General features: G+C 36.8%; 1 protein-coding gene across 6 annotated transcripts in view; it reads left to right on the forward strand.

Moving 5' to 3' along the window:
• The window catches only part of CUNH12orf4 (chromosome unknown C12orf4 homolog), a 46,576-nt gene extending 39,460 nt beyond the window's left edge, over positions 1 to 7,116 (forward strand). For all 6 annotated transcript variants that reach the window (XM_019464803.2, XM_019464805.2, XM_019464804.2 and 3 more), the window contains 3 exons: positions 5,262 to 5,319; positions 5,906 to 5,973; positions 6,566 to 7,116. In XM_019464803.2, coding sequence (XP_019320348.1) covers positions 5,262 to 5,319; positions 5,906 to 5,973; positions 6,566 to 6,658 — 219 coding nt within the window. In that variant the 3' untranslated portion in view covers positions 6,659 to 7,116. The remainder of the gene's footprint in view (positions 1 to 5,261; positions 5,320 to 5,905; positions 5,974 to 6,565) is intronic.
• Positions 7,117 to 14,857: the final 7,741 nt, after the last annotated feature.

The raw sequence follows: 14,857 nt of genomic DNA on the forward strand, positions 1-14,857 counted from the left end.
AAGGGCCCCAGAGCATTTTCAAGTGTTGTTTACTTCCTCCAACAAAACAGTTTCTAGACACTCAGTTACCACATTTTAGTGTGTGCACAGGAATGATGATGATGTCTGCAACAGCCCATGTTCTGTGGTAGAGCTGTAGAAATTAATTGCAGTGTTCGAAAAAGAAAAAAAGGAAAGGAACAAATATTCTATCAGTGGCAAGAAAGACATCCTGATTTCACCAGTTTATCTCTGTAGATCTTTGTGATCTGAAGGTACTGGAACCAATCTAACCTAATAGATGTAGAATGAATCTGCAGGCCAAGAATCCAGAGTTCCTGATTTCCTTTTATTTTTTACTGTTAACCACTTGAATAATTTGGGACTTAGGGTTTAGTTATTATAACTGTGGTTGATGAAGGTGTTGTTTTTAAATTTGTATTAGAATATAGTACACATATAGAAAAGTATACATAAGCATATAGCTCACATTTTCACAAACTAAACACCCATGTAACCAATACCCCAGATCATAAAACAGAACATTACACCACCCAAAAAGCCACCTTCATGCCGCCTTCCAGTCACATAAACCACACTCTTTCCATGAGGGTAACCATTTTTTTCATTTTGAAAAGCATAGATTACTTAGACTTGTTTCTGTAGTACATACTGCTGTATCTGGCTTCTTTCACTCAATAATTATGTTTGTGAAATTTACTCATATTATTGTCTGTGGTTATAGATTGTTCATTCACACTGTTATATATTATTCCACTGTGTGACTAGACAATTATTTAGCCATTCTACTATTTATGGACATTTGGTTAGTTTCTAGGTTTTGATTATTATTACTAATGCTGCTATGAACATTCTAGTACATATATTTCTGTTAGATATATACTTAGGGATGGAATTGTTAGATGTCATGGCATGCATATATTTATCTTTGGTATATACAACCAAATAGTTTCCCAAAGTGATTGTTTTTGAATGTGAAAAATAAGATAGCCAGACTGTTCCTCACCTTCAGGTAATGGCTGAGAAACTGATTAATAGGAGTAGGTCAGATACCTCAGAGGCACATACTTGAGAGTAAAGAATAGTTTTTCAGTTTCTCCCATGGGTGCATAAACTCAGAAAGTATTTCTGATATCTAACTTTCAAGACATCTACCAACTAAATCTTAATCACCTTTGCAGTTCAACCTTATCCTAATCAGAAGATTCAAGTTGAGTAGCCGAAGTATGGCCATTTTCTTTTTAGAAAGTTATTGTCTGCAATTATAACCACAGTTGACATTTTTTTATCTTAATTGCAGCAGAGTTAACATACAGTGTTGTATTAGTTTCAGGTGTACAATATAGTGATTCAACAGCTCTATACATTACTCAGTGCTCATCATGATAAGTACTCTTAATCACCTTCACCTATTTCACCCCCACTGCCTTCCCCTCTGGTAAACATCTCTTTGTTCTCTATAGTTAAAGAGTCTGTTTCTCAGTTTGTCTGGGTTTTTTTTTTTCCTTTTTTCATTTGTTTTGTTTCTTAAATTCCATATGAGTGAAATCATATGGTATTTGTCTTTCTCTGACTTATTTCACTTAGCATTATACTCTCTAGATCAATCCATGTTATTGAAAATGGCAAGATTTCATTTTTTTTGGCTAAATAATATTCCATTTTGTATATATACCACTTCTTTACCCATTCATCAATCAATGGACTCTTGAGCTGTTTCCATAGCTTGGCTATTGTAAATAATGCTGCAGTAAACATAGGGATACATATATCCTTACGATTGGTGTTTTTGTATTCTTTGGGTAAATACCCAGTAGTGTGATTACTGGATCATGTGATAATTCTATTGTTAATTTTTTGAGGAATCTCCATACTGTCTTCCACAGTGGCTGCACCAGCATACATTCTCACCAACAGTGCACGACGGTTCCTTTTTCTCCATCTATTCACCAACACTTGTTTCTTGAACTTAATTTTAGTCATTCTGACAAGTGTGAGTTGGTATCATTATGATTTTGATTTGCATGCCCCTGGTGATTAGTGATGTTGAGCATCTTTTCACGTGTCTGCTGGCCATCTGTGTGTGTTCTTTGGAGAAATGTCTGTTTGTGTCTTCTGCCTCTTTTGTAATTGGATTATTTGTTTTTTGGGGTGCTGGGTTATATCAGTTTTTTATATATTTTGGATACTAACCCTCTATCAGATATGTCATTTGCAAATATCTTCTTCCATTTAATAGGTTGTCTTTTAGTTTTGTTGGTTACTTCCTTTGGTGTGCAGAAGCTTTATATTTTCATGTGGTCCCAATAGTTTATTTTTGCTTTTCTTTCCCTTGCCTCAGGAGACATATCTAGAAAGATGTTGCTATGGCCGATGTCAGAGACATTACCGCCTGTGCTCTCTTCTCGGATTTTTTGGTTTCAGGTCTCACATTTAGTTCCTTAATCCATTTTGAGTTTATTTTTGCATATTGGTGTAAGAAAGTGGTGTAGTTTCATTCTTTCGCATGTAGCTGTCCAGTTTTCCCAACACCATTTGTTTAAAAGACTGTTTCCCATTGGATATTCTTTCCTACTTTGCTGAAGACTAATTGTCCATATAGTTGTGGGTTTATTTCTGGGCTTTCTATTCTGTCCCATTGATCTATGTGTCTGTTTTTGTGTCAATGCCATACTGTCTTGAACCACTACAGCTTTGTAATATAACTTGAAGTCTAGAATTGTGATACCTCCAGTTTTGTTTTTCTTTTTCAATATTGCTTTGGCTATTCAGGGCCTTTTGTGGTTCCATACAAATTTTAGGATTGTTTATTTTAGCTCTGTGAGAAATGCTGTTGGAATTTTGTTTCCTTTTTCTAAATTTTTTAAGTTTTTATTAAATTCTAGTTAACAGGCAGTGTTATATTAGTCAGGTGTACAATTTAGTGATTCAACACTTCCATACAACACCCAGTGTTCATCACAACAAGTGCTCTCCTTAATACCCATCACCCAGTTAACCCATCCCCCCGCACCTTTCTTCTGGTAACCATCAGTTTGTTCTCTATAGTTAACAGTCTTTCTTGGGGCACCTGGGTGGCTCATTCAGTTGAGCATCTGACTGTTGGTGTTGTCTCAGGCCACAATCTCATGGTTCATGGGTTCGAGTCCCATGTTGGGCTCTGAGCTGATAGTGCAGAGCCTGCTTGGGAGTCACTTTCTCTTCCCCTTCCTCCCCTTCTCTCCCCCGATCTCTCTGTCTCAAAACAAATAAATAAACTTAAAAAAAAAAAAAAAAAAAAAAAAAAGAGGGTTGCCTGGGTGACTCCAACTCTTGGTTTCATGATCTCATGATTTCATGAATTTGACCCCCACATCAGGCTCTGTGCTGACAGTGTGGAGCCTGCTTGGGATTCTCTCTCTCCCTCTCTCTCTCTCCCCCTGCCCCACTCATGCTCTTTCTCAAAATAAATAAAACTTAAAAAAATTATTTAAAAAAGTCTGTTTCTGGGTTTGCCTCTTTTTTTCCCTTATGATTATTTGTTTTGTTTCTTAAATTCCACATATGAGTGAAAACATATGGTACTTGTCTTTCTTTGACTGACTTATTTCATTTAGCATAATACTCTCGCTCCATCCATGTTGTTGCACATGGCAAGATTTTATTCTTTTTTTATGGCTGAGGAATGTTTCATTACATATATGTATATATATAAATTTTAGAATTGTTTTTCTAGCTCTGTGAAAAATGCTGGTGGTGTTTTGGTAGGGATTACATTAAATGTGTAGATTGCTTTGGGTAGTATAGACATTTTAACAGTATTTGTTCTTCTGATCCATGAGCATGGAATATCTTTCCATTTCTTTGTGTCTTCTTCAATTTCTTTCAGCAGTGTTTTCTAGTTTTCAGAGCACAGGTCTTTTACCTCTTTGGTTAGCTTTATTCCTAGGTATCTTACAGTTTGTGGTGCAAATGGGATTGTTTCCTTTTTTTTTTTTTTTAATGTTTATTTGTTTTTGAGAGAGAGAGAGAGAGAGAGAGAGAACACAAGCAGAGGAGGGACAGAAAGAGAGAGGGAAACACAGAATCCCAAGCAGCCTCCAGGCTCTGAGCTGACAGCTCAGACACGGGGCTTGAACCCACAAACTCTGAGATCATAACATAATTACGTTATGAAAATGGCACCTTCTTCTGTAGTCTTTCCACCAACACCGATAGCTTCAGTCTGACCATGAGAAAAACATCAAACAAATCCCAGTAGAAAACATCCTATAAATTACCTGACCAGGACTCCTCAAAAACAAGGGAAGTCTGAGAAACTCACAGGCCTAAGGTGACATAATAACTCAATATATGGTAGTATGCTGGATGTGATCCTGGAACAGAAAACATCTTAGGTAAAAACAAAGGAAATCTGCATAAACTGTGAACTTTAGTTAATAATAAGGTATCAATAGTGATTCTTTCTCTTTTTTTTTTGGTTATTAAATTATTTGTTTATTGTACTGCATTTAATGCACCCAGTAGAAAGATTAAAAATGTATTCAGGGTTTATTTTGAACTGACAGCAAATAAAAATCCTTTTGAGATCATGACAATTCGACAGCATTATGATTAAGTTCAATAAAGGTACATGGGGTATTTGGAAGATCAGATTCTATAGCTGCCTCTCTTTAAGGCTTCTAATTCATCTAGTTCCTTAAATGATAGGGGCGAAAGCCCATATTTGGTCAGGAAACATTTCAAAATAAAGTCATAGGTTCTCTCAGGAAAATGTCTTTTCATGTCAGTTGTTAAAATGGAGCCGTGGGGTGGGGGCTTTTTTTAGAAAAATGGATGCATTTGGTTTGGTAGGTGGCTGGAATGGGATGTTTATTTCTGTTACTTTCATATGTATACAATAAAAGCATTTTAATGCACTGTTCAAATATTAATACAATTTAATGGAGTTATTCGTGTTAAAATTGAGAGTAGTTGGAGTTCTTATGTCATTTATATTTGTCTTTAAAATTAATTCTCTAGAAAGTTTTAAGGCTATGTTTAATTTTTTTTAATTACACTTATTAGGATAATTAAATTGGTTTGTATTCCACAGATATATCTAACAGCCATAAGGAGTTATATACCTAAAGACCAGAAGAAATCCAGCTTACGTTAGCCAAAAGTTGCCTGATTCTGTTCGCAAAGTAGATGGTCAATGTTAGAGACAAATTAAGATCTGATTTTTTTTTTCTTACAGAGTTCTGTTAAAAACATATGATATGTTTTGGTTCTGTTTTTAGGAAATGACTATACCATGGTGCTTAAGGAGAGCAGAACTGGTGTTCAAATGTGTCAAAGGTGAGCATAACCTTATATTTAACAACATGATCTGTATTTCTTACTCCCAAATATTGAAACAAGATCAACCCAGGAGAAAGAATATGAACATTACCTCTGTCATCTCGTACCTCAGTTAAAAGTGGTTTAACAAACAAATATGTTTTACTTCTCTTTTTCCAGTCATAAAATAAACAAATCTCTGGCCCTCTTGAAATACAGGAATATTTGGATGTTATTTGTAGTTTGCTCCGATTATAGCTTGCTCTCTATTGCCTTTTTATTTTCTTAAAAAGAAAAAAATAGAACCACATCTTCAATTAATCTTTAATAACCTGCTTTAGCTTCATTGTATGGAGATTAAATAGGACTTGAGAAATCCTAAATGAGAATACGTTGACGAAATTATGTTAAACCTCTCTGGCATGGAGAATTAAGGATTGTAGAAATTTATCTGTTCCTTGGATCTTGGCTCGCCTACACACAAGTGGCTACCTGAAAAGGAATGACACAAAGCCCCACAATGATAATTCAGTTTATTTCCATAAGGGACTTGTAGGTTTGAAGACCAAAATTCATAATTCAGCAAAGTATTGTTCTATTTTAGGTTTCATGATGGAAATGGCTTCTTGGGATGGAGGTATTTCCAGGACGGTACAGTTTCTGGTACCACAGGTGTGTTATGTGAATAGATCTTTGCTATAGTATTGCTCCTAGATATAGCTAGGCACACTGCCCTAAACTCAACATAATATAAAAACACTAACAGCTTTCTATTTGTTAAGAGAAGTGTTTGGATGCCATAAAGGCATTTAGTTTATTGTCAGGGATGTCAGCATCTACCACTCAAGGGATCTTTTATTTAATGCCAAAACTGTATTTGACTCATCTTTTGTTTTTTTCCCCACATTTATGTTATATGGATCTTGAAGAGTCCATGTAAAAGGGCATTAGCAGAAAATGATTCTGTATTCTGTATTGAGCTTAGCAAAGGTAGTGGTACTTTTGTTACTGATTACACTAGAGCTATCTAGGGATTTTTCTGGCAATCAAACTTATTATTTGACAGAAACAACATAGATTCTCAGAAGATTGAGCCAGAAAAACACCCCCTGCCCCATGACCCTGCGGTTAACTCAGTCATGAAAGAGAATTTTCATATATCTCTCTCCATATCCAAGATTAGTTCCATATTTTAAGTTACTTTAAAATTTTTTTTAAAAGTGATTATTTAACAGATGTGAACTTTTCTTTTTACCTCTTACAGAGTATTTCTGAAGAAATGTTCTATCAACTTAGTAACATGCTCCCCCAGATCTTCCGAGTGTCATCAACGCTTACTCTGACGTCCAAGCACTGAACCCTTAGAGACTGACACTCTGGCAGAAGACTGCCAAACTCTCCAGGAACCTGAGCTGTGCTGGGCTTCTGTCAAGCAAAAGATGCCCGGAAAGAGAACTTGCAATCCAAGCCACAAATCAAATCATGATGTATGTCTGTGAAACCTTCCAAAAATTCATATACTGTATAGTCTAGTGATCAGCATTTTACTTATATATTTACTCTTAAAATACCTTTTTGAAAGAAATCTTTCTTTCTACTGTTATGTCCTCTCTGTGAATATTAGTAAGTTAAAACATCCTATATATCATATCTGGACACTTGATGTAGGAGATTGTTGATTACATTTTCATGGAGACATTTGACTTTTCCAAAAGGTTTGAATCCTATCTAGTGCAAGACTTAATCAACCATATAAATAAAATCTTCCCTTTACCTTATTTGCCAAGTGAAAATTAAAAGACATTGAGATACACATTTCAAGTATGGATTTCTCGTGAAAATCTTTGTGGAAACACAAGCCTATGAAACAGACATACTTATTCTTTTAAATTCTCCTGTTTGTAAAACTTGTTTTTATTGTACTCTTTCTAAAGTTTTACAAGAGTCAGAAGAAAAAGAAATGAGTCAGAAAAAGACTTTGGATTCTTTACCTCTGTCTCATCTTCTCTATATTATTGACCTTGCCCTTGTCTATTAATAACATTTCATGTGCTAGGAAAATAATATGCTTATTTGCAAGCCCAATAGAAAGTTAGTCTAAACCAGCACCTGGCAGGATTTTAGGGCTCATCAACATTATAACAGACAACAAGGATCGTTTTTATTTCTCCATCCTGCTTCCTGCATTCTCAACTTCCTTAACCATTCTACTTCCTGCATTCCATTTTTGATAACTATGTGCCCATTTCTTTCTCTGTTCTGTCTGTCCTCCTTTTCCATTGTCTTTCCTACCTGCTTCGATGCCACATGTCACTTATTTCTCCCATCTACAACATTTTTATAACATCTGTAACACATTTGCTATGAGTAGTGGCTACATTAAGCAAAGACATTTACAAAAGCAATAGTTTCCTCAAATCCAAGTTATATAGATGTTGTAACTGGCCAGTGAAATGAAATGGAGGACGTTTGACATCATGATAAGATGGTATATCTTGATTCCAAGGAACATAAAGCACTCTTGTTAGTATACCTAAAGACCTAAATGTAGTAACTTATAGAAACTCTTCTGACACACAAAATGCTTTCCCATAACATGGAATGTGTCTTGATTTTCTACTCAAGGAAATGACTGCCCAAGTAACAACACTAAGAACACCCACTCCAGACTGTCCATTACACACTAACATCCTTCCACATTTTTCAGGGAACTTGATGATCCCACCAAGAAAAAGGTAGGAATTCTGCTTTTACAGCAAAAAATTGTGTTCCAGGCGCCACTGGTATCACTGAGACTGATTCTAATGCAAAGCAAGGTAGGCAGAGGTGGAAAATAGAGGTGTGTTAGAGCAGTATCAAAGACTGTTTTAGTTCATAATATCAAAGGTCAAATTGGAGGTGGGTGGAGTCGGATCAATAAAAGGCATTCAAAAAGAGGAACTGAGAATCTTTCTATTGTAGTACTGTAACTAAGCTAAGTGGACAGCTAACAGGGGCGCAGCCAGAGGTCAGGGGGTAGGAGTAAGTGTTCATTTATGGAAACTTGGTGAATGCTAATGCCCACTTATTCCTTTTCCACCATATAATGTATTGGCTTTCACCCCAGGACAATTAAAGGTAATATTTGGCCTGTGAAATCAAGATAAATATATTAAGTATCCTTTTTTCACCTGTACTGTAATTTGATATATATGGAAGTGGTTAAGATTGGGAAAATGCTTATGATGTTATACACTACTGCTATGAAGACATACCAAGTCCTAAGCTAATAACAAATATATAATTCAAAGTACTAATTATTGGGGATTTTAGTGAAGCTGTGGGTGAAAGTCTGGAGTTTTGTGTTTGGACCAGGAAAGGTGACATCATGATCTTTTTCTGAGTGTTCTAGAGAGCTTTGTGGAGAGGAGGGGTTTCAGGTACTTCCTGAGTGATGTGAAGAAAGTACCTTAGCAGGTTGAGAATGGAAGGGGAATTCTAGATCTAAGATAAAGATAAGAACAGAAATAGAATGAGGGAGGCACTGATGAATGGCCAGTAAGTTGAGAGAAGCTGACCACAAGAGCCTTTTAGGGGTAGGGGTGGAGGGCCTCAACACAAACATGGGCGAGGAGTGTTCCAGTGAGCATGAAGCTTTCTATTTGCATAAACAGCTAAGTATTCCTAAGACAGATGGACAACATGGGCCTCAAGGCCTTAAAAATATGCTTTGGAAATCACTCAGGGGCATTGAGCCCGGTGTCTCCATTCCATACTGCTCTTCCCCTTCCCCAATTTTTGTTCTCAAAGCACAAAACCAAGTAAAGCTATAACCTCGCCATTGATTGTGGTCATGTTCTCAGCACGACCATGTGACCGGAATGGAAGAAATGCATGAAAAAGAATTTCAACAGAAACACAACTTCACTTGCCTGGGAGCTGGCAGATCTCTTACTGGCACAGTACACACACCATTTGTGCCACTTTGGTTAGATGCTGGCTCATTCTCACAAGGAGAAAAAATGTTGCACAAAGGAAAGATGAACTCATGGCAACATTCCTGTTCTAGAGGCCCCAAGGAGAATCAGCAGAGCTGTGTCCGAAAGAACAGATACAACCTAGAGAGTGGAGTCTTGGCAATTTCTCAGTTTCTAGGTGAAAACGATTACTTTTCTGTTACTTCATTCTCCCATTTAGATGAAACTGGATTGCTTTGCTCAAAAGTAGTTACAGAAATAGAAATTGTTTTATTATGGAATAGAACATGTTTTACACCTGTTTACCAAAAGTGCCGTGTATTCAGAACCACTGAGATCACTGGTTTTCTATCCTTTAACCATCAAAGAACCTTTCCATTAGCTCCCCCATATTTCTCTGAAGTGTCTTGAAAATGTTTACTTAGCAAACAAAGTCATCTGAGCAGTAGTCTTTGTTGTCGCAACAGACATATCTGTGGAGCTGAGTGATAGTATTAGCAAGCAACACATAGTGTTCCCACATAGGTATCGTTGTATAATTCCCATACATACTTTTTTCACATAGAATGCATAGAATTATCGTGTAGTTCCAGGCAAATTCACAAAAACAAAAACAAAACAAAACAAAAAAACCTTGCTGTTTTATTTAACCTGTAAGGTCTCATCCCAGTGAGATATATTTTGGAGAGGTTTTTTGTTTTTTGTTTTTTGTTTTATAGCTCAATAACATCACAAAGGACCACTAATTCCAAGAACCTCAAGCTGAGAACCACAACTTTGGGCAGAAATATTTACATGAGTGCATTGCAAAGGGAGGGCAGAGATAAGGACAACATGAGTGACAGATTGACCCAAGAATCCCATTCAATAAATGCCAAGTGTTTACTGAGTTTCTCCCATACACAAAGGCATGGTGCTAAGCAAGATTCAGCCTCTAGAAGGCTATACAAAGGCTATGGGACTTGAGGAACTATTTGATTAAGGTAATAAGACTTTGCAAGCTTTTCTGTGATCCGTGATGATGCCTATGACCAAGCTGAAATCCCAAGTGAAGCCGAAGGGATGAGTAGCCTCCTGAAATGACCTACAGAACTAAGAATACCAGCTCATGTCCTTTCAGTATACACAGCTAGTTAGTGCAGTACAATCCAGATCTCCCCTGCTGTCCTTTTCCTGATCTATCTAAATGTAAGATTTGGCTGAATTTCATGCCACTCATCGTTAATCATGGATTCTATATGATTTCACCTGCTTGCTTAAATTTATCTGTAACTCTAAAATTAATAACAGCACTTGCCAAGGCACATAGTCATTTACAAAAACAATGGTTTTTATCACATCCAAGTCATGTGGCTGTTGTAACTGGCCCACACAATGAAAGGGAGAACCTTCGGCAGCACTTGAGCAGCACTCAAGTGAAAAATTCGAGTAGACACACACACCTTCCCAGCTGAGAGGAACAAGGCCACTAACACTCTGCCTTCTGGTGTCAGCTCTCATTACGTAAACAAGTGTCCTTTTCATGGTCTATTTAGTGTCATGTTTTTCACACCTTTATGCATTTTATTGCTGATTTTGCTGTTCAGTGGCCCCCAAGTGCAGTGCTGAAGTGCTATCTAGTGTTCCCAAGCCTAAAAAGGTTGTGATGTACCTAATGGAGGAAATGTGTGTGTTCCATAAGCTTTGTCCAGGCATAAGCTACAACACTGTTGGTCGTGAGTTCATTGTTAATGCATCAATAATCTATATTAAATAAGGTGTCTTTAAAAAGAAACATTTTTAAATGTTTTATGCTGATTAACTCACAAAAATGTAATGCGAGGCTTGCAGGAACCTGAACCTGTATTTCTAGGAGCAATGGCTCGATATTTCCTCCTTTAGTGTTCACAGTGCTAGAATCAACTGTATGTGTGTGTTCTCTCCCAGGCCAGAGCACATAAAGAGCTACCTGTGGATATCTTTGGCACATGGGGAATGAAACATGGAATGTATTACCAGAGAAGCAAACAGATCTTTTCTGGGGGTGTTTAGGAATTAAGCAGAAGCTGCTGTCACAGATTAGATATGATATCTGCAGGAGGAGATTGTACTTGTGGGTTTCTCCCGCCCTCTTTCATTCTCTCCTACTTTCTATCCTTTGCTCCTTTTTTTTTCTTTATAATGAATTCCTAGTTTCTTTATTAGCAAATATGTGCTCAAAACTACTCAGAATGACAGTATGGCATCAGAGAGGGGGAGCACAGTCTCTAGAGTTAAACAAAGCTGGTTCAAGTGCCAACTCCCTGATTGACATGCTGTGGCTTCTCACATTGAGCATATTACCTAACACCCGTAAGCATGTTTCCTTGTCTGTAAGCTCTGAAAAATTAATAATAGTATCTACCTCATTGAGTAGTTGGAAGGATGAAGTAAGAAAGCACATACTACCTGGCATATAGTCATTCTATAAATATTTGCTGCTATTATCCTTCCTTCATGCCTTCCTGTCTCCCCTTCCTTCCTTTCTTCCTTCCTGTCTGACCTTTCTCCTTCTTTCCTTCCTTCCTTTCACTAGATAGTAGTGATACTAAGTCACTTAAAACATCATGTCCTCAAGTAGTTTACAGCCTTATTGAGTTGAGAAAGGAACACATAGTAACTCACAGTATTAGCCAGCATATAGTAAGGGTATACAGTCAGTGCCAAATAGAGTGTACACAGAGTACTGTGGAAGTCAAAATAGAAACATGAGCAATACATTGGGCTGAGAAGGATGTTGAGCCCCTTGAGAGCTGCTTAGCCCTGCCTTTCTCTGGCATTGAGTAAGTATCCTCTGGGAGCCCTTGTTACACTCAATAGGTCAAGCACAAATCCTCCTGGCAGGCAGACAGAACACCACCTGTGCCAGTGGCAGCAACAACTTCAGAAACAAAGGACAGGGCAGGTTATAATGTCAGGAGGAAGTCACAAGGTAGGTAAGTAACCCTGTATTTGAGTGAAGCAGGAAGTACTATTACATTTTTATCAGGTGAATCTAGATTTTAGACAACAATGGTATAAAGTAGTTATAAAACTTAAACTCTCCTAGCCCTGTAGCAGCCATATAGAGCTCTTATAATGCTTCTCTGGTTCATCTCTTATGACTCTCTTGTCAGTGAGATGACCAGAAGTTTCCTATATTACAGATGACTGAAGCCAGAGGATTAAGTGCTGGCAAAGGACTAAATGCTAGAAAGCTACAGGGAAGAGGTCCTGAGGATGAGAGGATTAGAACTTAGACATCACTCGTTTAGTCTACTTTGTGCGTGTGGTGGCAGTGACAGGGGAAGGGGTAATAAATACATCTCTTTATTTTAAAAATCATCTTGGCTAACAGAATAGCAAACCTCTCTGAAATTTACTGGCTGAAACAGTAAGCAGTTTCTATTCATAGCTCTATGGGTCACCTCTATAATTCTTCTTATCTTACCTGGACTCATTCATGAGTCTTCAGACCTACTTCAGTAGGTCAAATAGCCAGTTCTGAGGCTGGAATTGAATGATCTCAGCTAGGGCAACTGGACATGCCTTCACTGGGTCTCGTCCTCCAGGAGGCTACCCCAGAATTTTTCACATAACAGTAGCAAAGTTAGAAAAGAGAGTGGAATCATGTAATGACTCTTGAGACTTAGAATTGATACACTAACACTGCCACCACATTCTACTGGTTAACACAAGTCACAAAGCCATCCCCTATTCAAGGAGTGAGGTAATAGACACCACATTTTGATGAGAAGGGCTATAGGAGTCACATTGTAAAGAACATGGACATAGGATGGGGAAAAGAATTGGGAATATTTTTGCTATTAATGTATCACTCTCTCCTCTTCCATAACCACTTTCTTGATGTTGTTGTTGTTTTTCATTCCTATTGGTTTATTTATAGTTTCAACTCGTATCTGTGTAGTGTAGCCTTGTCTATACAGTATAGCCATAAAATGTGTCATATTGAAATGTGCCAAAAGATCATATGGAAAACTTTATTTTCTACATATCATTCAACAACTTGCTTTTTAAAAATCCAACATCATGTTTTTGAGATTTAATCATATTGATACAGATAGAGCTAGTTTGTTAATTTTAGCTGCTATGTATTATTTTTGAATACTCTGAACTATACACTTACAGCCCAGTTTATTCATTCTCCTATTGATGCACAATGAGGTTACTTTCACATTTGTGCCATTTTGTACTGTGCTGCAGTAACCACATTCTTACACAGGTGTTGTGCATGTGTTAGTTTCTCCAGAGTATGTATCTATGAATGGAACTGCTGGATTATAGAGTGTTGACATCTTCAAATTTCATAATTCCAAATATTACTCCCAAAGTAGTACAAATTCTCCTTTTACTGGCAGTATATCCTTATCCCCTTTTCTCCATATCCCATATAACCTAGGCAATAATTTTCAGAAATCTTAACTTTTGTTATTTTGATAAGTATGAAATAGCATCTCATTGCTCTTTTGTTTTACATTTCTGTGGCTACTAGTGATGATGAGTTGCCTGTGTGAATCCTATGTCTATTTTTTCTATTGGGTTGTCTTTTTCATATTGATTTTTAGACTTTTTTTTCATATTTTGGACACTAAACCTTTATAAATTATTCTTGCACATGTTTTTCCCACTTTATAGTTTTCTTTTCACTTTTTTTTATATTTTATTTTCCACACAGTTTTAAATTTTAATGTAATATAATTTATCACTCTGAGATCTGAGTGGAAAAGCAAAAATAAATCTACATCCAGACCCTTCATGGTAAAACTATAGGACACTCAAAATGAAAATGAAAATTTTAAAAGTATTCTAATTTTTAAAAAAATTTTTTGAGTGTTTATTCATTTTTGAGAGAGAGAAAGACAGAGTGAGTGGGGGAAGGGCAGAGAGAGAGGGAGACACAGAATCCGAAGCAAGCTCCAGGCTCTGAGCTGTCAGCACAGAGCCCAATGCAGGGCTTGAACCCATGAACTGTGAGATCATGACCTGAGCTGAAATTGGTCACCGAACTGACTGAGCCACCCAGACATCCCAAAAGTATTTTAATTTTTTAAATTAAAACCAAGCAAAGAGAGATTTGAATTACAATCTCAAAAAGAGCAGACTCCTCAGCAGCAACAACAGATACAACAGATACAGATACAACAACAGAATATGATGAAAGAGTAAGAGAAAATAACCACTAACTAAAAGTTTTATACCCAACTAAACTATCGTTCAAGACATACATCTACATAAACACATTTAAGTTTATGTTGATACAGATAGAACTAGTTCATTAATTCTAGCTGCTATATATTATTTTGAATGCTCTAAATTATACACTTGCAACCCAGTTTATTTATTCATTCTCCTATTGATGCACAATGAGGTTACTTTCACATTTGTGCCATTTTGTATTGTGCTGCAGTAACCACATTCTTACACAGGTATTGTGGTGAATATGTGTTAGCAGAACTCTAAAAAATCTCAAGGAAACTGCTTTACTTCAGAAAAAGGGAAACTTATCTTCAAAGGAAGGGAGAATATTTCAAATGAGAGAACATATGGTTTATTTAAATAAAAAGCAAAGGGCCAAGATAAAG

Source organism: Panthera pardus, unplaced genomic scaffold, assembly GCF_024362965.1.
Source record: "Panthera pardus isolate Hobbes unplaced genomic scaffold, ASM2436296v1 HiC_scaffold_6, whole genome shotgun sequence".
NCBI classification, from domain to species: domain Eukaryota; kingdom Metazoa; phylum Chordata; class Mammalia; order Carnivora; family Felidae; genus Panthera; species Panthera pardus.